At 35.6% G+C, this 26,359-nt stretch overlaps 1 protein-coding gene across 16 annotated transcripts in view; it reads right to left on the bottom strand.

Annotated features, from left to right (window-relative positions):
• Positions 1-26,359, bottom strand: part of LOC115623747 (dystrophin) — a 265,277-nt gene that overhangs the window by 50,527 nt on the left and 188,391 nt on the right. For all 16 annotated transcript variants that reach the window (XM_030518281.1, XM_030518280.1, XM_030518271.1 and 13 more), the window contains 3 exons: positions 25,437-25,587; positions 22,293-22,416; positions 15,452-15,609 (listed from right to left, as the gene is read on the bottom strand). In XM_030518281.1, the coding sequence (XP_030374141.1) occupies positions 15,452-15,609; positions 22,293-22,416; positions 25,437-25,587 (433 nt within the window). The remainder of the gene's footprint in view (positions 1-15,451; positions 15,610-22,292; positions 22,417-25,436; positions 25,588-26,359) is intronic.

The raw sequence follows: 26,359 nt of genomic DNA on the forward strand, positions 1-26,359 counted from the left end.
AATATTTAAGATAGGGTCGTTCATACAGACAAACAGTCATATTTTGCTCATTTTTTCTGATTCTGCTCCCGTTTGTTTTATTTCTACCCAAGAAGCCTGCAAATATTCCTATTCCTATACAAAATGCGTTTATATCTTAATAAAATTGTATTTAATTTGATCGATTAGTAGGCTTGATATAAATAAATAAAAAATAAATAAATAAATTTATACGAAATAATAATGTTACTTTCTAAAACGCTCATAGCCATATCTGATAATAAAGCATGATGAAATGGTCGATGGTTTATAGTCAGTACTAATGCGTATTATGTTGGGTTCTATGTCCTATAAGAATAGGAGATCAATGGGCAGATACATGCTTTAAAATTCGTTTCGCAACACTGCTCTTGGACTTTTATTGTTTTGCTATAAGATAAAAAAGAGCGCGTTAAGCTATTTATGTATTTAATTTCCACTCTTCCTTGGGAAAGTAGATGCTGAGAAGTATTTGTAATACATACTTATTTAGTACCTAATGTTTTTTATTTCATTTATGTGCATTCAAGTTTTTCAGTTATGCATTTAAGGCAATATAATTCTAAGCGTGCAACGCATATCGGAAATGCCATTGAAATAAGTTTCCAAAAGGTCGCTGTTGTTGATCTCGCTGACAAATTGTGTTCACTTGCTGCAGATACTGTGCTCGGCTCATCGCTCAATTCAGCTCATTTATTCTTCCGAATTAATTGCCGGCAGCCTTTTTCAACTAAATCCACCACAACAAAATGAAAATGAAGCCCGTAACATTCTAATCTAATCTCGTGCACTTGGATATCCATTTCCTGTACAAACTGTTGGCTCTATTATTTTTGCATTTTTAATGCCAACTGCAAAGAGTAAAAGACGAAAAGACAACCACAACTTCGGTTCACACTCTACACTATATACGTATGTATATACCCGTATATATGTATCTAGTGTCTGCCCAGCCTTTATCCACTTGCTGTGCACGCCCAAAAACTGAAATCCAAGCGCATAATTTTTCTTCCGCACGAAATTGTTTTATTAAATGGACAAAAAACAAAAAATGGCAGGAAAGAAAAGCAAATGTATTTTCTTTCTTTTTTTCCCATTTCCAGTGCACAGTTGCCGGCAAACGTGTGACAAAGTGTGAATAATGTGGTGCCCGTAGTTTCGAGTGCCGCCGAGCGAACGAGTTGGTATCATAAGTGAGAAAATGTCTCTTTGATTTCTGCATTCGTTTGCGTATTCGGGGATTTGCATGCGAGTTGGCGACAAGGCTAGAGAGGCTGGAACGAGCCAGCTTTTGCATTACATGGTAACAAATTTATTAACTGCAGACGCGAAGGACGGACTACAGGACTAGCCGGACGGACTTGGCTTGTCTGGCCTCTGTGGCCGCCAGTTTTTTCCTTTATTTAAATATTTTTGGTGGAGTGTCGCCTGCAAATCTATTTTTGAGCGCATAATTTTTCACACTGCCACTAGATACGAATATATATACATACATACATATATATAAATATATATATATGGACATGTTTTCCTCCCATTTTCTTGTGTCTATTTCTTCTCCATGGAGAAGTTTGGTTATTTATCTTCGGCAGCAACGATTTGTCGACTGCATGGCAGATATAAACATATATATAGTATAGGACTATGTGTGTTTGTCTTTAGCGTTTATTTGTTTGCTTGTTTTTGTTGTGACTGTCGGATTTCCTGCATTTGTAAATTGAATTGCATATTGCATTGTTTGTGCTAATTGTCCGCTCATTGTGTGGGTGCTGACTCGACTGGGAATTATGATAAGTGTGTTGGCAGTTGAATGTTGAAGTGCCTCTGTGTCCTGCACTCGTAAGCTGATTTGTTTAATTCAGTTTCAGTTGATATTTGAAGTTAATTAGAAGACTTGCAAATTGTAGTAAGCCGATTAACTGATTGAAAGCAGCTAAGAATGTGAATTGATTGCGTAGCAGTGCTTAAGTAATTTCTACTCGCCTTAGACACTATTACAAGCTAATGAGAGGCGTGTGTCAGTGGCAAGTGTTTTCATTTATCGTTGCCAATTGAGAATATGGCAAGATTTAGGCTTTTAATCTAGTATTTTAAGACGCCAATTAGGGACTTTACTATGCTTGAGAGTTTATCAAAATGTGAAAGGAGATTGCAAAGGCATTGAAAGGCTGTTGGCTGGCATTTGCTTAATTATTTGGAAATGTATTGAACTTGCTTTCTTTAATAAATTTCACAATAATATGGTAAATCATTTAAATTCATCATCTTCAAAAACTGGTTTACTGCTTTTTGGCACTATATAGTGTTTCAATAATGGTTAGATTCTTATTCAATTCAGTTCCTTTTGAATTTCGATACTGTTTGATGCTGTATCGATACCGCTTTGAGTCTATTTTGATTTCGTTTTTACTCGGTTTTTATGCCGATGCGATACTGTTTCGATACTGAATCTTTTTGACACTGTTTGTCAACTGAATAGTTAATAGCAATCAGAAGTCAATAATAGTTGAAAGCTTTAACTTATATTGAAACATTTCTTTTCGCTTTGGTCTGTTAGCCAACTCTGACATAATTAGTCTGTAAATTAATTGGTGTTGGATATGTCCTTTTCATCAAAGTTGCATTGAAATTGCTTGTAATTCCCCATTTTCCTTTATGTTTGCATACCCTTAGCTCTAATCCACTTGCCGCCCGAATGCGCTGATCTGTTCATGTGAATTGTAAATGATAATAAATCACTATTTGGAAACCCCACTTGGTTGCCCGCACAATATTGGCTCCAGCCAATCAGCACAAAATATTAACCCGAAACACACAGACGCCCGTCAAATGAACAACAAAATATTTATGAAATAAAAACCAAACTTGACACATTCGAATGCTGATATTGAACAAAGTTGCCAGGCAGACAAAAAATGAAATCGAAACAAAAAGCGAGAAGAGTGCAACCATGACTGTGCAAATGAATTGGCCACATGCTGCCATCCAGGACCAACACAGACGCTCTCCCACTTCGCCACTCACCCACTCCCCTACTCACCCACTCCCCTACTCCCCAACTCCCCTACTCTCCCACTCCCCTACTCGCTGTATGCCAATATATATACTCGTATAACGCAACAACACGTTTGACAATTATACACGGTTGCATTTCGTGCCATATTTGCACAACACAAACAAAATGAAAGACAAAAAATACAAATGGCGGTAAAAAGTCAACGGTTTGGTGGGCGCGCAATGCAAAGCGCAATATGCGGTTTCAAATTGATTGCACAAAATGGGTGGCAAATGGGCAAAAGGGGTGCTAGTGCTACGAAACGGACGATACGCGACTGGGGGACGTTCCGCCCGGAAGGGGATATGGGTAACGACAGTTTGCCGCCACATGACAGGCAGTCATAGCCAAAGTAATCATACGCAAATACACACACAAACACACATACACACACACACAGTACAGTGGAAAGTGCACTCACAAAAGAAAGTGTTAACTTGTTGCACTTTTGAATCTTCATAAGACATGTACAAGAATAGAAAGTTCAGTTTTTAAACTATTTCGGTCAATGCCGATTTGAAAGATGTTTGATACTGTTTTCATGCTGTTTTGATACTATTTCGATATACTTTTGATTCCGTTCCGATGCTCTTTAATACTCTTTCGATACTTTGATATAGTTTTTGGATACTTTTACGATTCTGTTTTGATACTTTTTTGGATCTTTTCAACAGTGTTTCGATTGTTTTGCTGTTTTTCTTTCTTAATAATCTTTCTTTAATATAGTTGTGATACTGCTTCGATTCTACTTAGTTTCATTATAGTTTTGATAGCATTTTGATTTTTTTAGTGCTTAGATGCTTTTTAGTTGCTTTTAAGATGCTGTTTCAATATATTTTTGATACAGTTTCGATGCACTTTCGATACTGTTTCCAACTCATTGATTTTAAACATTTCAATGACTAAGTAACTTACTTTGTTGAATTAACTGTCAATACCTTTATAATAGCTTTGCGATAACAGATTGTGGAATAAGATTAAAATCTGTTGACTAGGTTTTTAATGGAACTGACAAACAAAAAAGACATTAAGCCTTTAACTCTTCATCAAATTTTAAAGGAAATAATAGTAAAATGCATTATGTAGATTATAAAACAAATTATAAATTTCGTTGCCCGGATAAAAATAAAATGAGTATCTCTGTGTACCTTTGTATTAGAAATAGGAATAAAGGGAGTCCTAAAAATCGCTTTAAACATACATTAGTAATCGAGTCAAGTTAGGTAAGCAGGTAAGGAATTGAAATAATTTCTCTGAGTGTGTCGTGAAACACACTGACTGTCAGAGAAATGAGAACCAAACCAAAGCATTTCAGCGTGACAATCAATTGATTTCCCAAGCGGTGTATGAGATTTTTTCTCCACTTTTTTTCTCTGCAAGTCTTTGTTGCTTTGCTCACTTTTTCGAGCTTTACTTGCGGTTGTTCATTGGCTTTAAGTGTCGCCATTTTTCTTTGGCATTTGCCAATATTTTTTAATCAATGTTTAAACATCTAATGGCCTCCAATGTGTACGTGTGTGTGTGTGCGTGTTCGTTGACAAAGTGTTCAATAAAAGTACACATAAATCATTTCACTGACATATTGCTGCGCGGCATTGTCGTTCCAAAAGCCAATTTAGAAGCACAACAAATGCGCGGCAAATTATCAACACAAACAGCAAAACAAAGGAGCCCCAGAAACGCTGAAATAAAAATCCAAAACAAAAACAAAGGATACGGCGTAAAATTAAAGAGCAAACAGTGCAAAAATAAAAGAGAAAGAAGAAAAGCCGTTGACATACTGGCGGTGGCTCAAATGAAAAATGGCCAGCTGGTGTTTTTGTGTTTATTTATTTATTATTGTCATGAGCGCCATTTGTTATGCTGCAAGAGTTTTCACTGTGTGTCCAAAAATATATATTTCACACAGAAATTGCTTTGGTTAAATGCACATTAATTATGTATGTTAATTTAATTTAAATATCAGTTTAAATAAATAAATTAAGTATGTGAATTGCTTTTAATGTGTTTGTTTTTATGGAAAAACAAACAGCTTCTTAAGTGTTTATTTATGGAAATGGGAACTGATGTTGGTGGATGTCTGTGCTGCTATAAATGAGCAGCTGCATTGCTAGCCCAGACAACAACCTGAAGATCAGCTAATTCGAGCATCAGAACAGAGCAATCGGTTGTGGAACCTACATCATGATCGCGATCATTTCGTGTGTGTGTGTGTGTGTTGATTAAGCATTGATGGAGCTAGAACACACATTACAAGTAGTGATCATGATTCTATAATCAAGGCGTTTTTGTTTAGTGAACACATCGTCGAATTGTCGCTGTTGGTAGAAATGTCAAGCTAACTATGCTAAGAAAAATGATTTGGCAATAATGGAAATGATATCATAGCGATAGCATAGCAAATATGCAATTGACAAGTACGAGTAGGTTGTAATAAATATGAAATATGAAATAAAGTTATCTTTGCTTTAATGTCCTAACAATTTATCAGAGAGCAGTGTTTCAATAAAAGGTATTATTTTTCAGTCCGATGCACAGCAGTCTTGGTCTTCATATGAAATACACAGGACAAATAAAAAAGTTGGATGCTCACAAATTATGATCAACAATTTCTGGGACCTATTCTTTAAAAGCTATTGTTATCATTATATGAACGCTCTTTTCAATTGTTATTGAATTGAATTTTGAAGTTTTCCATTATTTTTGTGTTATGTTTTCGTTTAATTATTAAGGAACATAATATCTTAAGTATGCAAGATTTTTGTTTAGTTTTAATGTAACATACTAGTATTGTTTAATAAATTGATGCATTAAAATGAATAAATTTTGAATGGAAATAATGGTAAGTATATCTGAGTAGCATTTGCTGAGCCTATTGACTTTTTTGTTCTTTTAGGTCCCTCTGTCTCTAAGACTTCATGCTGCCCATATCGGATACAAAGAAATTTAATCATCATTGCTAATAAATTGTTAATAATTTTATAAGCTTTGTTTTTAATAAAAATATAATAAATTTGTTGTAGTTCGTGTAACACAATAGAACCCCATTGGTTGCTGTCATTGCTAAATGAAAGAATGAATAAATTGAAAATGTTGTAGCATGCTTTTAGGCAGCAGCTCTTTACAGAAGCTGCAATTTTTCAATTAAAATGCTTACATAATTGAAAGAAAATTTTAGATTACTGAAGATTTTCATGTCATGTAGTTGGATTTCTGAGCTCGACCAGAACATTATTCTCTAGTTTGGCCAGACAATATAAATCACAGCTGCCAGTAGCATGCAGTGCTCTTAAATTTCTCACGTTGCGTATGAGTGATTTATTAAATGATTTTCTACAAAAATAAATTGATTTTCATTGTGCGGCGAGTGATGAGGCCACATAAAAGATGGCAAATGCAGCAAACATCCATGGAGACATTTCTCACAGACTTAAATGACATTTTTAAAGCACAAATATAACCGCAAAGGCAACAACAATGACAACAATAACAACAATAAGAGGCACAGCAGCAGGAACAACATCAACTAAATAAATGAACTCAAGGACAATGGAGAATAATGGCAGCTGTTACTACTTCTGCTGCTGCTGCTGCTCCTTAACAGCAGGAGTGGCCCCATGAAACCGAACACAGCAGCATTTGGTCATAAGGGGTTAAATGAGTTGACCAGCTGGCTGCAGGCCATGCTGTAAGGGTGTATGTGTGTGTGTGTAAGGCTAGCGTCAATATCGACCACATGCGGTTAAATTATGGGAAAAGCCAATGCAGTGCGAGACCAAAGGAAACGACGTTCCTATGTATTGTGCGCGTCATTGAACGCATTACAAACTTGTGGCAAGCAAGTGCGGCGCTCCATCACAGTGTGATAAATCTCATATTTGGGTGAAGAAAATAAGTGCTAATGGGTGTTCTGCTAGAAATTCTAGACAGGGCAGGGTCTATTTATATGAATCATAGTGTTTTTGCTAGCGATATACCTATGACGAAATCACAACAAGTTAGGATAAAAAAAAGATAGCAACAGGGAAAATAAATATTATTACATCACAAATCCAGAATTAGTTTTTAAGATTAGTACAGTATTGCTGTATTACTTATAATAATTCATTCTGTTTTAAAATGTTTCAAGATTCCTCTTTTATAAAAAAAAAAAAAAACGACAGTATGATTTGCTATTAATTTTCAAATTAATAAATATATAATCCCTTTTGATTCTGTGCACTCATCACACAGAGTATCCGACGGAGTGCGACCACTTTCCCAATCAAGCAATATTTTCATTTTGAATCCATTCTTCGATCTCAACAATTTCAAAGAAGGTGGACACTCGAAGCTATGATGAATTCAATAATTGATGATACACCCCAACTAGAATCCTAAGCTGCGTTTACCACCCTACTCCAGTAGACTTCTTCTTCTGCTTGCGTTGGCTCACCATAGGATATTTTTTGGTATTCTGTTCTCCTCCAGAAATCGTTTGTCGGAAATATTGGTTTCTCTATGCTTTTGGATTTTATAAATTTTACTGTATCTTCCAGGCCAAAAAGAAAATGTTTGCCATTTCTACTCAACAGATCGTATTATGCGTTGATTATAATACTTTTTACTTTTTACTTTCAAGTGAGCTTTCTCTCCCCTCACTGAAATCTTCTATTATCAGCTACCTTTGGAAGAATCACTGATCCGATTACTGAGAGTAGGGGACTTGCCGGACTGGCTAATAAGCTTTCCCCCATGGGTTCAGTGATTCTCCATATTTTAGCTGTTTATTATATTTTATCTTTTGTTATTTAAGTATTTAAAATTCCCCCACGGACTCGGAATCGTTATTAGATATTTTTGTAATTTATATAGGCTTTTTATACTTTAGTTTTATTTAGTCTAAGTTTCTATTGTACTGTATAAATACAAGTATATTGACAGCTTTGGTTGTGGAATAAATAATTAAAATCAGATCGAAATACGGGACCCCTAAGTTACAAAACTTGCTCAAAGCATTAAACAATTCATGGGGGAAGTGCAAAGAGAGAGGTTTAAATGTTTCTCTCACCCACATTGGAGCCCACTTCAATGCAATACTCTCTCAGGGCTTTAAAGAAGGCTAAATATTTATAGAGCATGCATTTCATTTTTTAAATCATTTTAGCCACTTGTTTGTGCAAATGATCACATCGTGCATTGTTGTTAGTGTGCCCGGGAATGCGATGCTTTATTTTTTTATTTGCCACAATTTATTTGTTTTTTGTTTTTGCTGTTTTTACAGGAAATCAATGAAACATATTTCAAGCTGAAAAGCAATTGCTTTTTAGCGGCTAGCCGTGGCGCTGAAGGGCCCGAAGAACGATTTTTGTGGTTTCATTTGCTGCTTTTCAACGCATTTAACTGGGTTAAATGGGCCGACCCTGTTCGAGTTCGAGTTCGTGTGTGTGTGTACTCTCCCTATGTGTGGGTGTGTGTATGCGTGGTTTTACGTAAAAGGTTAAGTGGCAGCACAATCGGGTTTTCGTCGAGTGCGTCCAGTCGACCGGGAGGCTCGGAGACCAGAACACAACACAACAGAGCAGAACAAAATTGAACAGTGGCGAGCCGAGGAGGATGCCACGATGTTCCGCACATTTGTTGCTGTTGCCATTTTGAAATGCTGTTGTTGTTGTTGTTGCTGCTGTTGTTGTCACAGTTGTTGTTGCTGCTGGCAAGTTAACTCCATAAAATTCAGCATGCAATCCCCCCATTATTTGCTAAATGAGCCAGAAGTAGTTTTGTGGCTTTGCATGCACATGATGGAGACAATCCCTCCAACTAGCTTCCACCTCCCCCTGCCACTTATAGACCGGCAATGCAAGTTTGAATATTTTGGCACACTCGTCTCGGCCATTGATGAGCTTTGGCTGCTTGAGTGATGTGTTGTGGCCAAGCAAGCTTCATTAGCATTGGCATTGGCATGCATTTTGGATCTGGCATTGGCTTTCGTCAGAAGCAGCGTCAAACGCAAGTGAATGTCAATTGCCTGAGTAATCAGTGAAGGAACGAAACATCAAGTATTTAGAAGGACTCGTATTCGGATATTATTCCATTATCGAGTATTTGTTAAGGACATATATAGAGTGTAGTATCGCATTTGAGCTTATTTTTAAAAATTACTGATTTAATTGATTCAAAGTTTTTACCAAGAAATTAAAAAAGAAAAAAATTAATTGTAAAAATGTTGAAAATAGAAATGTTGGAAATTGCCAAATCTCTTTGTACTATAGGTTATAACATAATGTTACCAAACACATAGCTAATGAGCTTAAATTATATTTAAATAAATAAGATGAATATGATAAGTATTTATATTAAGTTCCATCATTCAGCGAGAATTTGAATATACATATTATTTGAGTATCGAAATCATAGTAAATACTTAGCTTCGATTATGAATTAATTATTTAATAATAATTAAGCGGTTCAATGTTGAATATTAGTGATAACTCAACTATTTTATAATACTCAATAACATTCATAATAAACACGCATTAAAAACGCTCTCTTTTATGAAAAAGTTTAAATATAAAAACAGTATTAATAGTTTCTATTCATAAGTAATAGAAGTCGCAAGAAGTGGAAACATTATTCAACTAAAAAAATTACATACATAAATGAATAACAAACTGTTACTTGTATATGCATTGCAGGAGCGAAAAATATATAAATACTGTTAAAAAAGGTGATTTTACGTTTGAATTGAGCGCGAACACACATTATTAAATAAATATTCTGTAATAAAGGCAATTAAAAATTAATGAATATCATTCATGCCATGAGTTCATTAAATTGATTCAATATTAATTGCATAAACAATTACATTTTAAGCTGATATCATCGAATTAACGCATTAAAACTTTGCCACTTCGCACATACAAAGAATACAAAACCAACCACTTTGTATCTTTTACAACTCAGCAATACTTTCCCTCCCACACACACACACACACACACATGCATATAAGTATATATATATTAAGTGTGTAATTTTTAATTACCACTGACATGGCTTAATGTTAACAATGCCTGGCAATGCATAACCCTTGCAGATGCCTCTGGCACTGCAAGCCTGCCACAAACAGTTGTTAACAAATTTTGCTGCCTGGTTTCTTTTTTCTCTCCACTCTGCTTCACTTTTGCCAACAAAACGTACATCAGTCCGTCACGTGCAGAGTCTCTGCGCCTTTTTAATTTCATTAACATTATGTCAGCAATGCAAACAAGTTGGCAGAAAGTTAACGGCGGCAAAAAAAGGGAAAAGATAGGGAATGGCAGCGGGGGAAAGAGCATAAGAGCCAAAAATATGAAAGGTGCAAAAAGCTGCGCACGTGGCATGCCATTGACGTGGTAAATTATTTTATGTCAGCGGTTTTTTTTAACACCATGCTGCTCTTCATAGAACGAAATCCGGCTGCAGAGCACACAAATTTAAATGGATACGCATCCATGGCGTATGCGTGATATTAAAAACCTATGGCGGCCTGCAAGCCAGCATTCAAATACATGCAAAAAATTGTCAAATGCAAATTGCATTGAAAGTTTCGGAAAAACGTTCGTTTAATTAATCGAGGGCGAAAAGAATTCAATTTCCCACGAGATGCGGTCGTGCGGTCAATGCACAGTGTCGGGAACGATGGCAACCCTGGAGCAATGGAATTTATATGCCAACTAGTAGTAGTTGAAGGCTGCTTCATTTAACACACTCGCCAGCTCCGCTGCCTCATTTACTTTCTGTCTTCACAAACTACGACTATAAACCGTTCATTTTTCCCAACGACAAGTTTCCATTTTATTTAATTTTCTGCTTCTCCTTTTTGGCCACATTTCCTTGTAATTGTTTTAAGTTGCATTTATTTAAACTTTTTGTATGCATTCTCTCCCTCTCTCAGCTTTGCCTTCTTTCTGTTCTTTTTTTTTTTGTGCTACAAACTTTTTATTTTTATTTCTGCACGTTGTTAATTTTGTTAAAGTTTTTCTTATCAGTTTTTGTCGGTACATGTCCAGAGTAGTCGTAGTTTCTGCGGCCCAACGACCTCTCACACACACATACATTGAATACACACACATACATATACAGCCAAAGTTCCCTGCCTGGCGTATGCTTTTCACAGCATAAAATTAAAAATACATTTTTGTGAAGCACGAAAAAAAAAGGATGTTTGATGCAAAAATAGTTGAAAAACTTTGCTCGTATTTTCATTTTTCAGGTGCTTTTGTTTGCATTTCATAAAAAATTAACATTAAGTAGTATTTTCATAGTCAGTTGCACTGCAATGGCTGTAAAAACCATAATTTAAATGTTACTCGTCGACATTAAACCCATCAAAGGGAAACACTTAAAATATTTCATAATTTTTCCAATTAATGCACGATTATAGAAAATATGCATTTTCTGCCATTTTCAGTAATTTGTGATGTCTTCAGCAATTGCTTTGCAGTTTTCTTTGAACATTTTCATATCTATTTCCAAAATTTAATTTGGGCAGCATAACCAACTGCCATATACTCGTATATAGGTCAACAATTTCTTTTCAATTGAAGCCAATTTCCCAGCCTAGCCGACTTACAACAAATGCCTAGATTTGTCTCTAGTCTTCTCGGCACATAAAATTTGACCCAATAAAATGCAAAGTGCTCCCCAATGTACAATTTATAAAAATAAAAGCTGCTTTTTGAGCAATGAATGGCTGCAAATATGGCAGGCAGCAAAAAGTAAACACAAGTACATACCTAGGCCTGCAAATGTGGGGAATTATTTGTGTTTCGAAAAGCTTTACTTGAAATATCGATTTTCGTTTTCAGAGCTAAAATGTTTTGTTTCGATTGCTTGGCAAAAAAAAACAAAGTACCAATAAGACTTGACTGAGAAGCCTTTTACATGTTGAAGCCTTAAACAAAGCATTTCAGATTTGTTGCAAGTAATTTTCACAAAAAAAAAAAATACTTTTTGCATAACTAAGTCTGCTTCTGCATGCCGCTTAGATGCTGAAGCATTTGCCATGCATACTTTTTCTTAGAATACAATTTATGCTAGGGAGTATGGAATGGTTTTAATATTTTAACGTAAATCTAAACAAAATTGAAAAATAATATAAATTCCTGGGTGGATGTCGATACGATATATCGATACGTTTTCAATCCTTGATTTTTAAGGACAACTACTACTTTCTAATATATTAATATTAATATATTTGATGAGTGTAGAATACTATAATAACATTAATTATTTGATACATTCGAAATTTTATTTTTACATACATATTGAAATATCTAATGTATATGAGTATGGAATAATAGAACTCTGATGCCAATTATCAATTACCCAAATCGATAATTTATATGATGTCAATTCAATACTTTCATATAATCGATTATAATGATAATGATTATTTATCGATATTTGAATAATGTCTTTTAAAAGTAATACGAGATATTACTTTAAACCTTTTTGATATTCAAACTGGATATATAGTACAATATCATCTCAATGTGATATTAATTTCTGACTAATACCGATGCCTAATTGGGAGACGATCAACTTTTCAGTATTATTTCTTTTGTACATATTTCAAATACTACACTACTTTCTACACATACTATAATACTTGTTTGCTTTTTCCTATATTATAACGTCTTTCTTAATAGCTTTTCCATTTTTGATGCCGTTTCAATATTTATTAATTGTTTTTTAATGACAAACCTCAAATAATATTTTTGACTTTATAAATTTATCTTTTTGATTTATTTATTTATTTAAGTAGATTTTCTTTGAATATTTTTTTATTTTAATGCTTCATCTTTTTAAATTTTGAATACGATTCAAATCCATAATTTTGAATGTTTCATTAATGGCAACACTTTGTATGTACGATCGCTTTGTAAAAGATTAGAGATTACCAAATCTATTATATTACTATTTATTTATATATTGACACACATCTTGGAGCAGTGAATTGATTTGTTGTTTGTCCCCTTCTTCAGCAGACCACACTCTAAAACCATCAGTGGTCCTATTTATGCGCACTTATGCGTACTTTGTTGCAAATATTTTTCTATTGCCTGATCTGCGACCTCCCCTCGCCAAGTCAGCAACACTTTGTGTTTGTCCGTACAGATGTCTGTCCGTCTGCATATTTCTTCGTTTTATGGCATTGCCTTTTGTCATTTCTCTCAGCATGTATCGTTTTTGTATTGATTTTCCTTCAGATTTTTTTGCTTTGCGTTGCCTAAAAGAAGCACATACAGACAACGCATACAATATGTGCATTTTATGCGCTTTGATATTTTATACATTGTACGTATGCGAGAGCTTGGAATGCCCCTGGCCACGCCCACATCGTGTATATATGTATGTGTGTGTATATATATAGCATTTGCCATTGTCTGCAAGCGCTGTGACATTTTTATGCGGCAACTTTGTATGTGTGAGTGTTTTCATCAAATTCGCGCTGGGTCTGAGTAACGAGTTGAGCTTCCCTTATGCTGTCACATTTGTGGCAAAATGTTCTTGTTGTTGTCTTTATAAATCCAATCGCAGTTAGGGGCAGGGGTAGCCGTAAAAAACACACTTGCATTTATTGGCCATAACAGAACCGAATCAAAGCCCTTTGCTGTAGCTTTTTCTCAATGTAGGATAACAGAAGCAGCCGCTTCTCTGTATGTTGTGAATTGAAAATTGTTGTTGTTTTTCTTTCATCCCTGTTGTTTGCTTTTTTATGTGTTTATTTAAATGTAATTGAATAAAGAATATAAGAATTTTCATGATAAAATCAAAGCATAGAAAACATATTTATGTATAACTTTTTGCTGATGTGATGATTCAATATACATACAATATACAATGTACATTTTCTAAACAACTAACTAAGAAAGACTGCTCTGATTTAGAAACCTATAAGTTGTAAATCAGGCTAGTCTGTGTTTAGAATAAATAACTGTTACAAAGCTTGTTGGAACTGCATGTTCGATAACTCGTTATCGAGGATCATCACAAAATTTTATGTTTTTTAGAACTGTACATTGTACACAGATACTTGTCTATACCTGAATGTGGTTGCTATAAGTACTAATATAACATAACATAATTCCTATATTTTCTCCATATAATATCGATGCTTTTGTCAGAGAATCTAAGAATATAAACCTTCCTACCACTATTCAATCATTCGCCGAGTGGCTGATCAATGAAATAACATTAAAATGATAAATTTTGTGATAGTTGCAATAATTTTAGAAATATATTTTTAAAAATCTAGAATATTTATTTAAGATCTGGACAGTTATTAAATTTTAAATACATAAATATTAATAATTTCGATTGCTACTTGGCACTCTAGCTTAATAAATTATCGATAAATTATTTAGAGCAGGTATCATTGAAAAAGCAGGCGACCAGAAACTCGTATATAAATACTTGTATACAGATAAAAATAAACGAAGATAATTAATCTTCTGTTTGCAGCTCTTGAGAATTGCTTCAGGGGAAAAACTTAGCCTATAGTTACTATAGACTTTTCTAATTGTAGGTATAAACTCATCAAATCCTACAGCTACGGTCACACAAGCATATCATTCGCACGCAAGTCTATGGAATGTTACAAGTATACTCGTGTCAAGAAAATTATGTTTTTTGACTTGAAACCAGAAAAATTCTATACTCAAATATTGCTTTCTGTTGCAACAAAGTATGTTTCGGTTTACTTTTAAAATACGCTTAACTTACACGAAAATTATTTGCGAGTGTGACCGTCACTAAGTAAGACGTTTGGAATATTTAGAGATTTCAAACTATTTTCTTTGATTATATACTAAGAGCGATACTAAAACGATACTTTTTCTGCAAATACAAGTATGTCTCTCTAAGACATTCTTAAAAGGAGAAAACGAATTGTTCGAATTTAAATTCTTTAAGCCTAAGAAGTCAAATTGATTTGGTTGTGTCGAACAGAAAATTGAATTACAAATATACGTAAATTGCTTTTTAAATTGCTGCTTCAAAAGTTGAGGGCGTCGCAAATAATTGCACCGAAAAGTTGCTCGCGTTTCGTGCTCGGAACTCAACTTAACTTAAAAACAAATTGCGAGCTATAAAAATTATGCCCCGAAAAGTCACGCCGGCGTGCGCCCCAATGACTCAATTCACATTTCAGTTGGGTCCAATCATGAGTTTGGCAAAAACAAAAAAAAAAAAGAGAGACACGAAAAGGAAAACGGCACATTCAAGTCATAAGAAAATTATGAAAATGTAACTTTTATGTGTAGCAGCGTGTCAGGAGGACGGAAAGGCAGACAGGCGGACAGGCAGCCAGACTGACAGTCGGACGAATGTAGAAAGGAAGAGTCAGGCAGACTTACCGTCATGTATTCGTCCAAACGATGCTTCCAATTGTCAGATCTATCGATTAGATTGTTCCATTGCTCCGAAAGTTTTGCCACCTCGCGCCGTATGCTGCGTGCCAGCTCCCGGCTTTGCTCCTCAGCCGACAAGTAACGGGAGTCTGAATCATGGGCGGCTGTAAGAGGGAGTAGAAAATTGACAGCAAAAACAAAAATCAGTAAAATCGGCAGACAGACTGGCAGGCAAATGTGTAATGCACGAAAAAAAAAAGGAAAAACACAATTGCCGCGCACAATTTGAAGGCTCAATGCCCGGGCACGTTCTGTTCCCAGCCAAGTTTATGAATTAGAAATGATATTATGACTTTTAATGCCAGACCCGATCCCCTCCCCCCCCACACACCTACACCATAATTGTTGGCTAAAACAGGAGCCACGATGATTATGCTGATGAGCAGTGGCGTCGATGTGCCAGCTCTGATTACTCTGATTGCACGCAGTGATTAAATTTGCAATAAAATAATTGCACGTTGTGTAAGTGTCGAGTAAATATTTGAATATAAATTGCTGTTGCGGATGTAATGGATGAGTGAGCGAACAGCTGAAGAACAAAGGAGCGGTCCCTCATGTAGCTGATGAGGAATTGCAAAGTGATTTAATAGCCGGGCAGTGGTGAGGGAGTGATTAAAGGAGGCAATTGAATCAGGAAACATCAATTTAATGCCACTGCATTGAATATTGTATTGGGAGTCATCTAACAAAAGAATTGTTTTTAAAATATCTTCATTTACATTAGTTTCGGTTTTTATTCCATTACCCGTGCAGAGCAATTGAAAATATGGCACTAAGCAGTGTTGAGAGATCGATGAAGTGACTTTTAAAATCCGTGCTTGAGAATTTTCAATTCCAAACATCTGTATTTCATTTTCCGTTGCAATCTAAACCGAATTCTAAACTCTATTTCGTAAAAACACAGATGTTTCCGGAAATGCTGTGTTGATTTGTATCTTAGGGGCCCCGAATTCTAAATATACAATTTTTCATTACTTTATTGTGGGAATTAATGGTAATTTTAAAACTCTATGTTAAGACAAAATCCGTTCAATTGAGTTGAATAGCCCCAAATATTTACATTGATATTTAATGCATTTTAATGCTTGGTGTAACTTGAATATATTTTATTGCAGAACCAAACACAAACGTACAAGTATTTGGTCCACAAAATGTACTGAGGAGTTGTAAGATGAAAGGAAAGTATAAATCGTCAGTCGGAAAAATTACACTAAAAGGTCTGATGAACGATGAGTAGCCAAGCCTCATAATGATCTGCTGATTGAGATTAAATCTTCGTCTATGCCGACATCATTGACTAAATCGGATCTGTTTTATCTCAAAATATTAAATACACAGTTAATTATTAATTATATTTAAAATAATTGAAATCTATTACATGTACGAATGAGTCTGTCTGACAATTGTAAAAGAACTGTGAAGAGAAAGGAAGAAATTATGCATTTGAATATATATAGACCTGATTATCTTACTATTCCATTTCGATGAAATTTTAATTAATTAATTAATTTTAATGAAATATTAATTAAATGCGCTCTATTTTTGTTTGAAAAATGAAAAAGAAAAGCATTGTCAATCTGTAATGCTTAATTTTTCGACGATAGTATTACTAATTTGCATATCTTCTTTCTTTAAGTGTATAATTGTTAACGTGAAAAGCAGTAGTATCATAAAAATATTTTCTTTTATTCTGCCCTGCTTGGACGGGGTATTAGGGCTCAACAAAAAGCATACACTTTGCGGATTAACTGTAGCTGTTTTAAGTCACTTTTGAATATTTCAGTGGCTTGTGAGTGGCCACAAAAAAGTGAAGAGACGAATAACAAAGGACTGAAACGGAAAGGGGGGGAAAAAATGTACAACCCATACGATGCGAAGCCAAACATTCGAAAAGCCATTTTTCCCATCGCTTAGTAAAATAAGCATTGGCAAGAGGAAAAACCAAAGCTAACCAGCAACCAATATACAAGAAAAATGTCATGAAATTTGAAAGACAAACTGATGCGCATGTGGTGGCAGCCCAAGACGAAGCTACACACAGTCCTGTCCCAAGGATGAATAGGAAGAAGGGGACGATAGTATGGGTAAGAGAGTGACAAGTGGCAGCTAGAAAGGCAAGCGAGCGCAACGGGCAGTTAGATGGCACAGTGACACGAAAAAGTACGACAACAGCAAAGCCAATACAAACATGCACGAAAGTCGGATGCCGGCAACTTCGATACGAGCATCAGGATAAAGTTGAGCAAATCTGAATTTAATTTAATGCACGGACGGAGACGAACAGCCAGCTAGTCAGTCAGGCAGTCAGGCAGACAGGCAGACAGTCCAACAGACAGTGAGTGAACAACTTTTAGGACCCGCTGTTACGTCTGTGGACAGCTGGTAATATGACGCTAAGCAAATATCGAGTTAAATTCTTTGCCAGCGACAAGTTTCGCGGGCAGTTGTTGTTGGTGTTGATGTTGGTGTTGCTGTAACATTCAAATTCAATTTAAAGATTGAGTTTATCGTGTCGTTGTTTTCTACTTTTTGCTCGCTCCACTGCATGACGGAATGACTGCGGGACTGACTGACTGACAGACTCGCTGAAAAGAGCTGACAGACAGTTGTTCAACTTTTCGTTTCGCATGGATTTCAATATTTTATGCGACTTTTTCTTTCACAGAGACAGCGGGGCAGGGCATAAGTTGGACCAAGAGGACTGACTTTTTAGTGAAATTTAATTTCGTCACAGATGAAATTTGTTATTTGTGAGTTCGTGTGGAAATCAATCGGGAGAGTGCGAGAGAGTGTAGAATAGTTACCAATGCGTAAAATATTCGAAGAAAATAAAAGTACAACTTCAAAACAAACACAAGTTTAATTTTAAAGCTCTACAGTTCAAGTTTACGAAAATAGTGTCTTCACATAAATAAATTTACGAAACTGAAGCAACGACAAGTAGTGCGAATTATTAGTCAAAATAAGCAGCGAATAATCTTAGTTTAGTTACTTAGTTCGAGAAATACCTAATAAATAAAAATCTCTGATCTAAAAAATTGAAACATAATCAATAAAAATGCATAAAATTGTTGTCCGTAAATAAATTCTATTATATGCCAACTAGAGGTATGATAAACAAAATGGTGCACCTTAAGAAATATAGGCACCCCTTTTGAATAAAATTATGTTCCACAACATAGTGACGAAATCTGAATTGCTTAGCAAGCATACCAAAAAACAAATTATTTAAACTATTTTAGGGAAGGGAAGATGCATACAAAAACACATTTATCAAATTAAAATCAGAAACATTAAAAAATGAAGCTAAATTGCGAATTAGTTGCTATTTATGTATGTATAATAAAGCAATTAGTAAAGATAAATAAGATTTATCAATCAATCAATCAAGGCATGTCGTAAAATGTCAATCTTATTCTCTAAATTATAAATAAATCAGTATGGGAAACGAGAGCTTGAGTTCGTATATTGAAACACCGCCAATACAGATTCCAAAATTGTTGTCAGGAATAAAGTCTGATAGTCCTTGTTCAATAATCTCTAATCTCTATGCTTAAAAAAGAAGGAAAGTCACATCTTCTGGAATATGTGCAATGATTTGATGTAAAGTTATGTTTATTAAGATTTGAAGAAGCTTTATACTATAGAGTAAAAAGCGAGGAGGACGACAGTATTGCAAAAGGAAACTCAAAAGCCTATACACAGTTAAGAAATGATTTAAAACCCGAAGGCAATAAAGGGGAATTTCAAATTCAAACTAAAAGCTAAGATACGTTATTTTTATAACAATATAAAATGATTTTGAAATTAATTTAATTATTTTTCTTTGCAAGAACAACTTTTACAAAATAATTTCCATAAAACAAAAAACTTATTGTTATGGCTGAGCTGAGAATAAATATTTAGTAAATAGTAAAAGATATACTAAATTAATTTGTTTTTAACATTTCAATTTGTCCACAAAAACGATTTTAGGAACCTCAATTGAATATCAAAAGCACATATCAGCATATTAAAGGCCTATTATCCACAGACAGATTTTGGGTAATGATTTCTTCTTTTGCGTTGCCAGAGATATTCACCTAGATATTTCCTTTTTGAAATTTGCACTGTTTTGAAATAATTTCTAAACTTAATTTAAGAAATAATTACAACATTTTCCGTTAAAAGTTATAATATAATTAGCAATATAAATGAGACGAGCTTGAAGATGTACGAAGAAAACTACAATTTCTTGCCATTTCTACAATTTTTTATATGCTTTAGTTGTCACTACAGTGAGTATTTAATATGGAATTAGTTGAATCATTAAAACAATTCTCATTGGAAAACTTTTCAATTGCTAAAAAATTCAATTAATCGCAACAGCATGTGTCAAACCACAAAGACCACAGAAAAAAGCGAACAAATGAAATAATTAGTTCGTGCTATAAAACCAACGATGCTCTAATATTTAATTGCAATAATCATAAAAATTAATACAGCCCTGTTGGTTGTTTGCCACGGAAATGCAATGAAAACTTACAAACTCACACACACACACACTCGGGCACACACAGATACAGACAGCCAACAAATGTTGAGCCACAAAATAAACATCAATGGCTAAAATCAAATGTTAGATAAAACCAGCTAACAGTGAATATATACACACATACATATACAGACACACACACACACACAATGATGCCAGACTGGCACTAATAGCGCACTAATCGCACTAATTGCTTTGGCCGCAATTATCGTTGACGCCTTTTGCCAGTGGCTGTAACTGTAGCTGTGGCAACCACTAGGGTGGCTGTTCCTGTGGCCGTCTCTATTGTGAGCTCGAAACATACACACACACACACATAGATAGACATCCATTTGGTAAATTGTTAAATACAGCTTACACAAAAATAAAACTAAACCGAAACGATCTGAAAAAAGGAAGAGGCGGCATTAAAAGTGTACGATGGCCAAAATTGGGTGTCGTGCCTTTTGGGGCCTCGAAATCAATTGGCAAGGCGGCTGGGGGCTTAAGCCTTGCACAACAGTTGTCTACTTTTAGGCGAAACTAACGGCTTTTCAACAGCGCTCACGTACCAGCCACCGCTTTAGCTGTGAATGAATGAGTTAGTGTCTGCGTGTGTGTGTATTTTTGCGTGGGTGAGTGTGTGCTGTGTGTGTGTGTGTGTGTGTGCTGTGTGCTGTGTGGATTGTTGAGCTTTTTGGTTGCATAGTTCAAGCGAATCCTTACAGCGAGTTTGTTTTGTGCGTGTGCTGCTGGGATCTTTGATTTGTTTTTATTTCTATTTTTTCATTTGTTTGCTTGCTGTTTGTTGTTTGCTTGTTGTTTGTGCTCTTGGCATTTAAGTGCACACAAATTCTTTTAAATTGGCTATGGGGTGTTTAGTACGCTCTAATTGTTGAATGCTTACACAAGCAGCAAAGGCTACCTGATTGATTGGCTTATAAAAGCAATCATGTACAGCAAACAAATTGAACGAATGTGAAAGCCAATCAATAATATTAGAAGCTTGCGTCTAAGCTTATTCTAAAAATAAATAAAACAAACAGGTATATGTTTTTATACCTGTATTTGTTTTTGTTTTTTTCTTATAATATAGGTATTATTAACATTTATTAGGATTTCCTGTTTAATTTAAAATATATAATTGGGGCTAGTACGTTCCAGCGATACCAAAATCACATCTCTAAACAATTCTTTAAACTTGAATCAAGTCTTGAATTTTGAAAATATTAATTAATATGCAAAAAACACTTTTGCTGATTAGATTCTTTAAAAAACCAAAATTTAAAAATTAGTATTGCGAAAGTTTAGAGTTCTTAACTAATGCGCAGTACTCAGTTCACAAAAAATCTTCCTACTGGGCTTGGACAGCCACTAAATCTGCAAAGCTAACGATGTCATAATAAGATGGATAAGATATATAATTTTACTGAATACGAATATTCCTATAAAATATAAATTATATTATTATATATTATTATATAAATTCCAATAGTAAGAAAATCTATAAAACTAATCCATACCTAATTAATAATTAATTGGTTTGTAATTAATAGTTCGAGCTTTGTTTAGAGTTTTTTAAAGAATATAACCAAAAAATAGATCAATTGATGATTTTTTATGTTTTTAGTAAGAGGTCTTCAAATCAAAGGCTTTAAATATGTATCCGCATATGCTTGCCACAGCAGCAATATTTTGTATTTTGTTCATTCTATTCTTTATTTAAGATCTTTCCCAAGAACTCTTGACTTTGATCTCATGCTTCTTCGATGATGATTGCGGCTCTAATATGGTCAATGGTATTTGTTTTAAGGATTTTAAGGAAGGATTACCGTATAATATTTTTCTATAGCGGCACGATATTAAAATGAAGGCATAACTATAACATCAGAGTGGTGCTTTTAAGTGAAAGAAGGCTAGATTCTACACCTGTTAAAAATACGAAGCAAACACTATCCTGCAATGCTGGGCTGGGCAAGTGCCGCTGTTGTGATCACAAGTGTAGGTGTCGGGGGGCATCCTGGAACTAGGCTCTATTTAAATATAAGCCTCAACTCATTTAATCAGACCAAATGAGCACGTTTCATCACATGAAGTTCTTAATATTTTTTAAGCAAAAAACATTTGAAATTTATTTCCAGGTGATTACAGATCAGTATTATATATCTTTAGCTTCTATCGATGCTGCTGAGCTTCAACTTAAATGCTGCTGTATTTATGCTTGATTTATAGTGTCAACTTTTATGGCTGACTTACAATTTCGATTAAACTTACCCTCCGTATCGCTGGCATCCGAAACGGGCGCCTCGCTGGCTATATACTGACGACCGCTCGTTAAATTGCTCTCAACAATTGGGCGTTTATCTTCCAATTGACGGCGAAAAGCTTTATGATCGTCCTGCAACACAAAAAAGAACGAAAAGTCATGATGAATAACAAGGATAAAAGAAGAGGCAAGTTGGGCGGAGAGAGGGGTACCGCGAGTAAAATGCAGTCAGCGCTAAAGAGATTTATTTATTTGAAAATGAAGCAGCCATAAATATATAGAGAAAAGAAAAAGTATGATATATAAAATAGTTTCCTTGCGGCGGCTCCACAAAACAAACTCAAAAGGTTATTTCTGTGCAACGAACGTCATAAACTAAAATAGCCCAAAAGTACGAGGCGGCAATAACAACAATAATAAACCAACCAACTGCTACACAAAGACACATACCCACATTCATATACACTATAGTACTATATACTATGTATTCGTGGCAGCAACAATGCGCGAGTGGCCGGTCAAGCAATTCAAGTGGTCAAGTGGTAGACGTCGCCGGCCTCGGGCTCCATAAAATATCATAAAATAGTCAAGAGTCGAATGCGCGTTGCAATAAATTTCGCATTTAATGCATTTAGTGTAGAAATAAAAATGCAACAATATAAAAAAAGCGAGCGATATGCTATTGCCTCGATACCAACTCAAATATGTAAGGCGGTGTGTTTGTGTATGCTTTGTATGTTGAGCCAAAACAGCCAAGGGCCTTCGGACCATTTAGTGTGCTCAGCGTCCACAATTTGGCCGGAAAAAAAGAGGAGAGAAATCTTCAAACCGAAATGTAAATGTCCGGCAGACCGTAACTTAGTGGCTGGCAATAGATTTACAGGACTGGGGGTGAAAGTTGCCTCATTTTTTCATCGCCAACGACCACGGGTGGTGCTGAAGTGTGTGGGTGTTGGTGTTTTGTTGGTGTGAGTGTGTGTGTGTGTGTGCATGAGTGTGTGTTAGGGGTAAGTGAATTTCGAGTGGCCCATGCTGTGTTAGACAGTGTTTTTCCATTTTTGGTTGCTGCGCCTGCCTCGCATCTTGGCATCTTTTTTCTTTCCTTCTTCCTTAACAAACCCTTAAGTGATTTCCGGCGCGCGAGTACCAAACATACCTACATACATATGTATGAGTGTGTAAGTGGGCGTGCGAGTGTGCTAGTCAGTGTGTGTGTGTGTGTGTGTGTGTGTGAGAGTGCTAGTGCATGTTTTTGACGTAACAAGCATCATTTAACAATTATTTAAGAATTCTAAGGACCACTAGATCTAGTAGCGGGGAAAAACAGTCGACAGTAGAGGGTCCAGTTAGCTGGGCAGTTTGTTCAATGGAATCGCCGGCCGGCCGGCCATCCATCCGTCCGTCTGCCTAGAGATATGGCCCCTTGAAGGCGGTGCTCGCAAATAAAGTAAACTAATGTGGATATGGATATTAAACCATTTGATATGGGTGCTAGTGCTGCCATAGAAGAGGAGGCAAACACTTAGAGGCTTCTCCACAAATTTTGTATGCTCATATGCTGCTCACGAACGAGCTGCCCAACTGTAGTTTGTGGCTCTTAATTAATGCAGTAAGGTTGTTTAGACCGTTGCAGGCCAATAAATATGATGTTGGCAAGCTCTTGTGAAGGAGTAAATAAATTATAAATGCCAGCTTCAATAATGTCTAGATAATTACAATTTACAAAAAGTTTTTATTATACTTGTACAAAAAAAGGTTTGATATTCGAGCGACACTTTATTTGAAATCCTTTTTAATATACGAAAGCATTTAAATCACACACTCAGACTTAGTTTTGCAACTTCTTGGTGTTAATTACAAAAGGGTGGGTGAGCTGCATTCCAAAGCTGAACCTTTTACTAACTCTAGAATATATTTTTAGCAGAGTCATCAAATGTTGTTTATACAGAAAAAATGCTTGTCTCTTAAAGAAACTCAGAATCTAATTCAATTGTTGGTCTTAATTCTTACTAAAGATATGCTGCTGTTTACACAGAAACATGAAAGGCGACCACTTTTTTCGAGTATGGATCACATTTCGAATCTTAAGCTTTTATTAAGCTTTAACGCTAATTTGTAAAAATAAGTCTAAGCACACACACCTTTTATTTGCAACTATGCACAAATTAATACAAATTTGTTATCAAAGCTACATTTCATGAATTAAAATAGTCGAAGCCCATCAATGTTCATTAAAATGTTTGCTCTGCACATCACCAAATATTTGCATGGGCTTAACTGGCTCTGAAACGTACTTGGGACAAATATGTTTGAATTATGTGCAGCAGCTTAGTTGTAATTAAAATAATGATTTGGTAAATAAACTGCTAATTCCATTAAAAAGCAACACTTAAATTACTGCCCTAAATATTTGTTTAAGCTGTTACTGTGACTATTTAACCCACTGACCTGTTTAGTGCATTGCTGAGGCATACAGCAAGAAACGCTTTGGCACTCACTTTATGGAACATAAAAGTTCCCTTCTGGAAAAGGGCTGACACTCGCAAACAATTTGCAAATTGTGCCAAAAGAAAATGGCACTGAAACAGGCAACGCCTAAAATTATGCTACACTTAGATGTGTGTAAGTGAGTGCTTGTGTGTGTGTGTGTGTATGTGTGTTCTTCTTTCCACACAATTAGGTGGACCACACAAATTGAGGTGCAGTGCCTTTCTTCATTTGCTGGCGCTCTGGGCATGACAACACAAATGAATTTTGGGGCATAAGGACAAAGAAAAGGTTAAGAGTGTGTCGTTGGCACAGATTTGAACAGTACACTGAGAACATTTATTACAGCGAACACTTATAAAATTGGTTAAATATAGAATAGAAGGCAATGTGTTTTGTGTAGCATTTTTGAAGACTGTTTGTTTCAATAAATTTGATTGCTTATTTCAATTAAAGCTTTTGTCCAAATGTTTTATAAATAACGGCCAAAAATCGTGCAATTTTTATCATTAAATTAAAATCAGCAAAACATATAACGATTTCAAATTTCTCTTCATTACAAAATATAAAATAATTTTCAATAGGGACTACCAATTAATTGATACAATTTTTTCTCCAAGTGCAATTGTCCTCCTCTCCAACTTGGCCAATTATGCTGTACTTACCAACTGTTTTTGCAAACTGGCCGCATCGCCACGCACTGGTCCCAGACCCAAGGTGCTCAGTTCCGTATCCTTGCGTATGACCCATTCGGTTAGCTCGCGCAAGGACAAAAGCAACGCGTTCCAATGTTCCGAATTTGATTCCAAACGATTCCTGCAATAACAAACAAGAAAATCAGCATGAACAAACTTTCTAGACGCTTTTATTTTTTATTAGCGGGCAACGTTTGAGAATATTGTCCGCCATGAACAGGATTTAAAAAAAATGTAATAGGAGTGTTAAATTTAATTTGCACTTTAGCGGAGCTGAGGCCAACTTGTGTTGATTATCAGGCCATGCAACGACCGCAAAATGTCAGTGACAATTTGTCTACGACGAGGATGCTGACAATCCCAAACCCAAAGAGATCCTCCAGCCTGTCTATTAAGCACGCTGTGCCAGAGGGCATCACAATGGGAAGGAACGACGATAAAGAGGACGATGATGTGGCAGATGGGACGGGACAGGGCGGGCCGGGCCGGGCCGCGGAGTAGGACAGGAGCTCAGGCCCAAGTGTCTGTCGTCTATGCTAAATTTCAGCTGTCGCCATAATTGTGAAATGCGCTGCAATTTAATTTGGCCGCGCCAGCCCCCACCCCCACCTCCCGTCCAACACTTGTAGCCATATCTCGGGCATATTTTTCGTTCTTCTTCTATTATTACAGGAAAAGAAATCTGAAAAATCTTGCGCCGGTAACCAACAATAGTCCGCCGTCCCACCATCTGTCTGTCTCTTGGTCGCCTTTGTCGCATTGTGCTTTTGTCTGTTTATCTTTGGCGAAATTCTTTGCTCGTTTCCTTTATTATTATATTTTTTCTTTTGCTTTTCGGCTGTTTGCGTTCGTTTGTAATTAAAGGCATGGCAATGGCAGGGTATGTAATTGAG

This window comes from Scaptodrosophila lebanonensis, unplaced genomic scaffold, assembly GCF_003285725.1.
Source record: "Scaptodrosophila lebanonensis strain 11010-0011.00,11010-0021.00 unplaced genomic scaffold, SlebRS2 tig00000053-arrow-pilon, whole genome shotgun sequence".
NCBI classification, from domain to species: domain Eukaryota; kingdom Metazoa; phylum Arthropoda; class Insecta; order Diptera; family Drosophilidae; genus Scaptodrosophila; species Scaptodrosophila lebanonensis.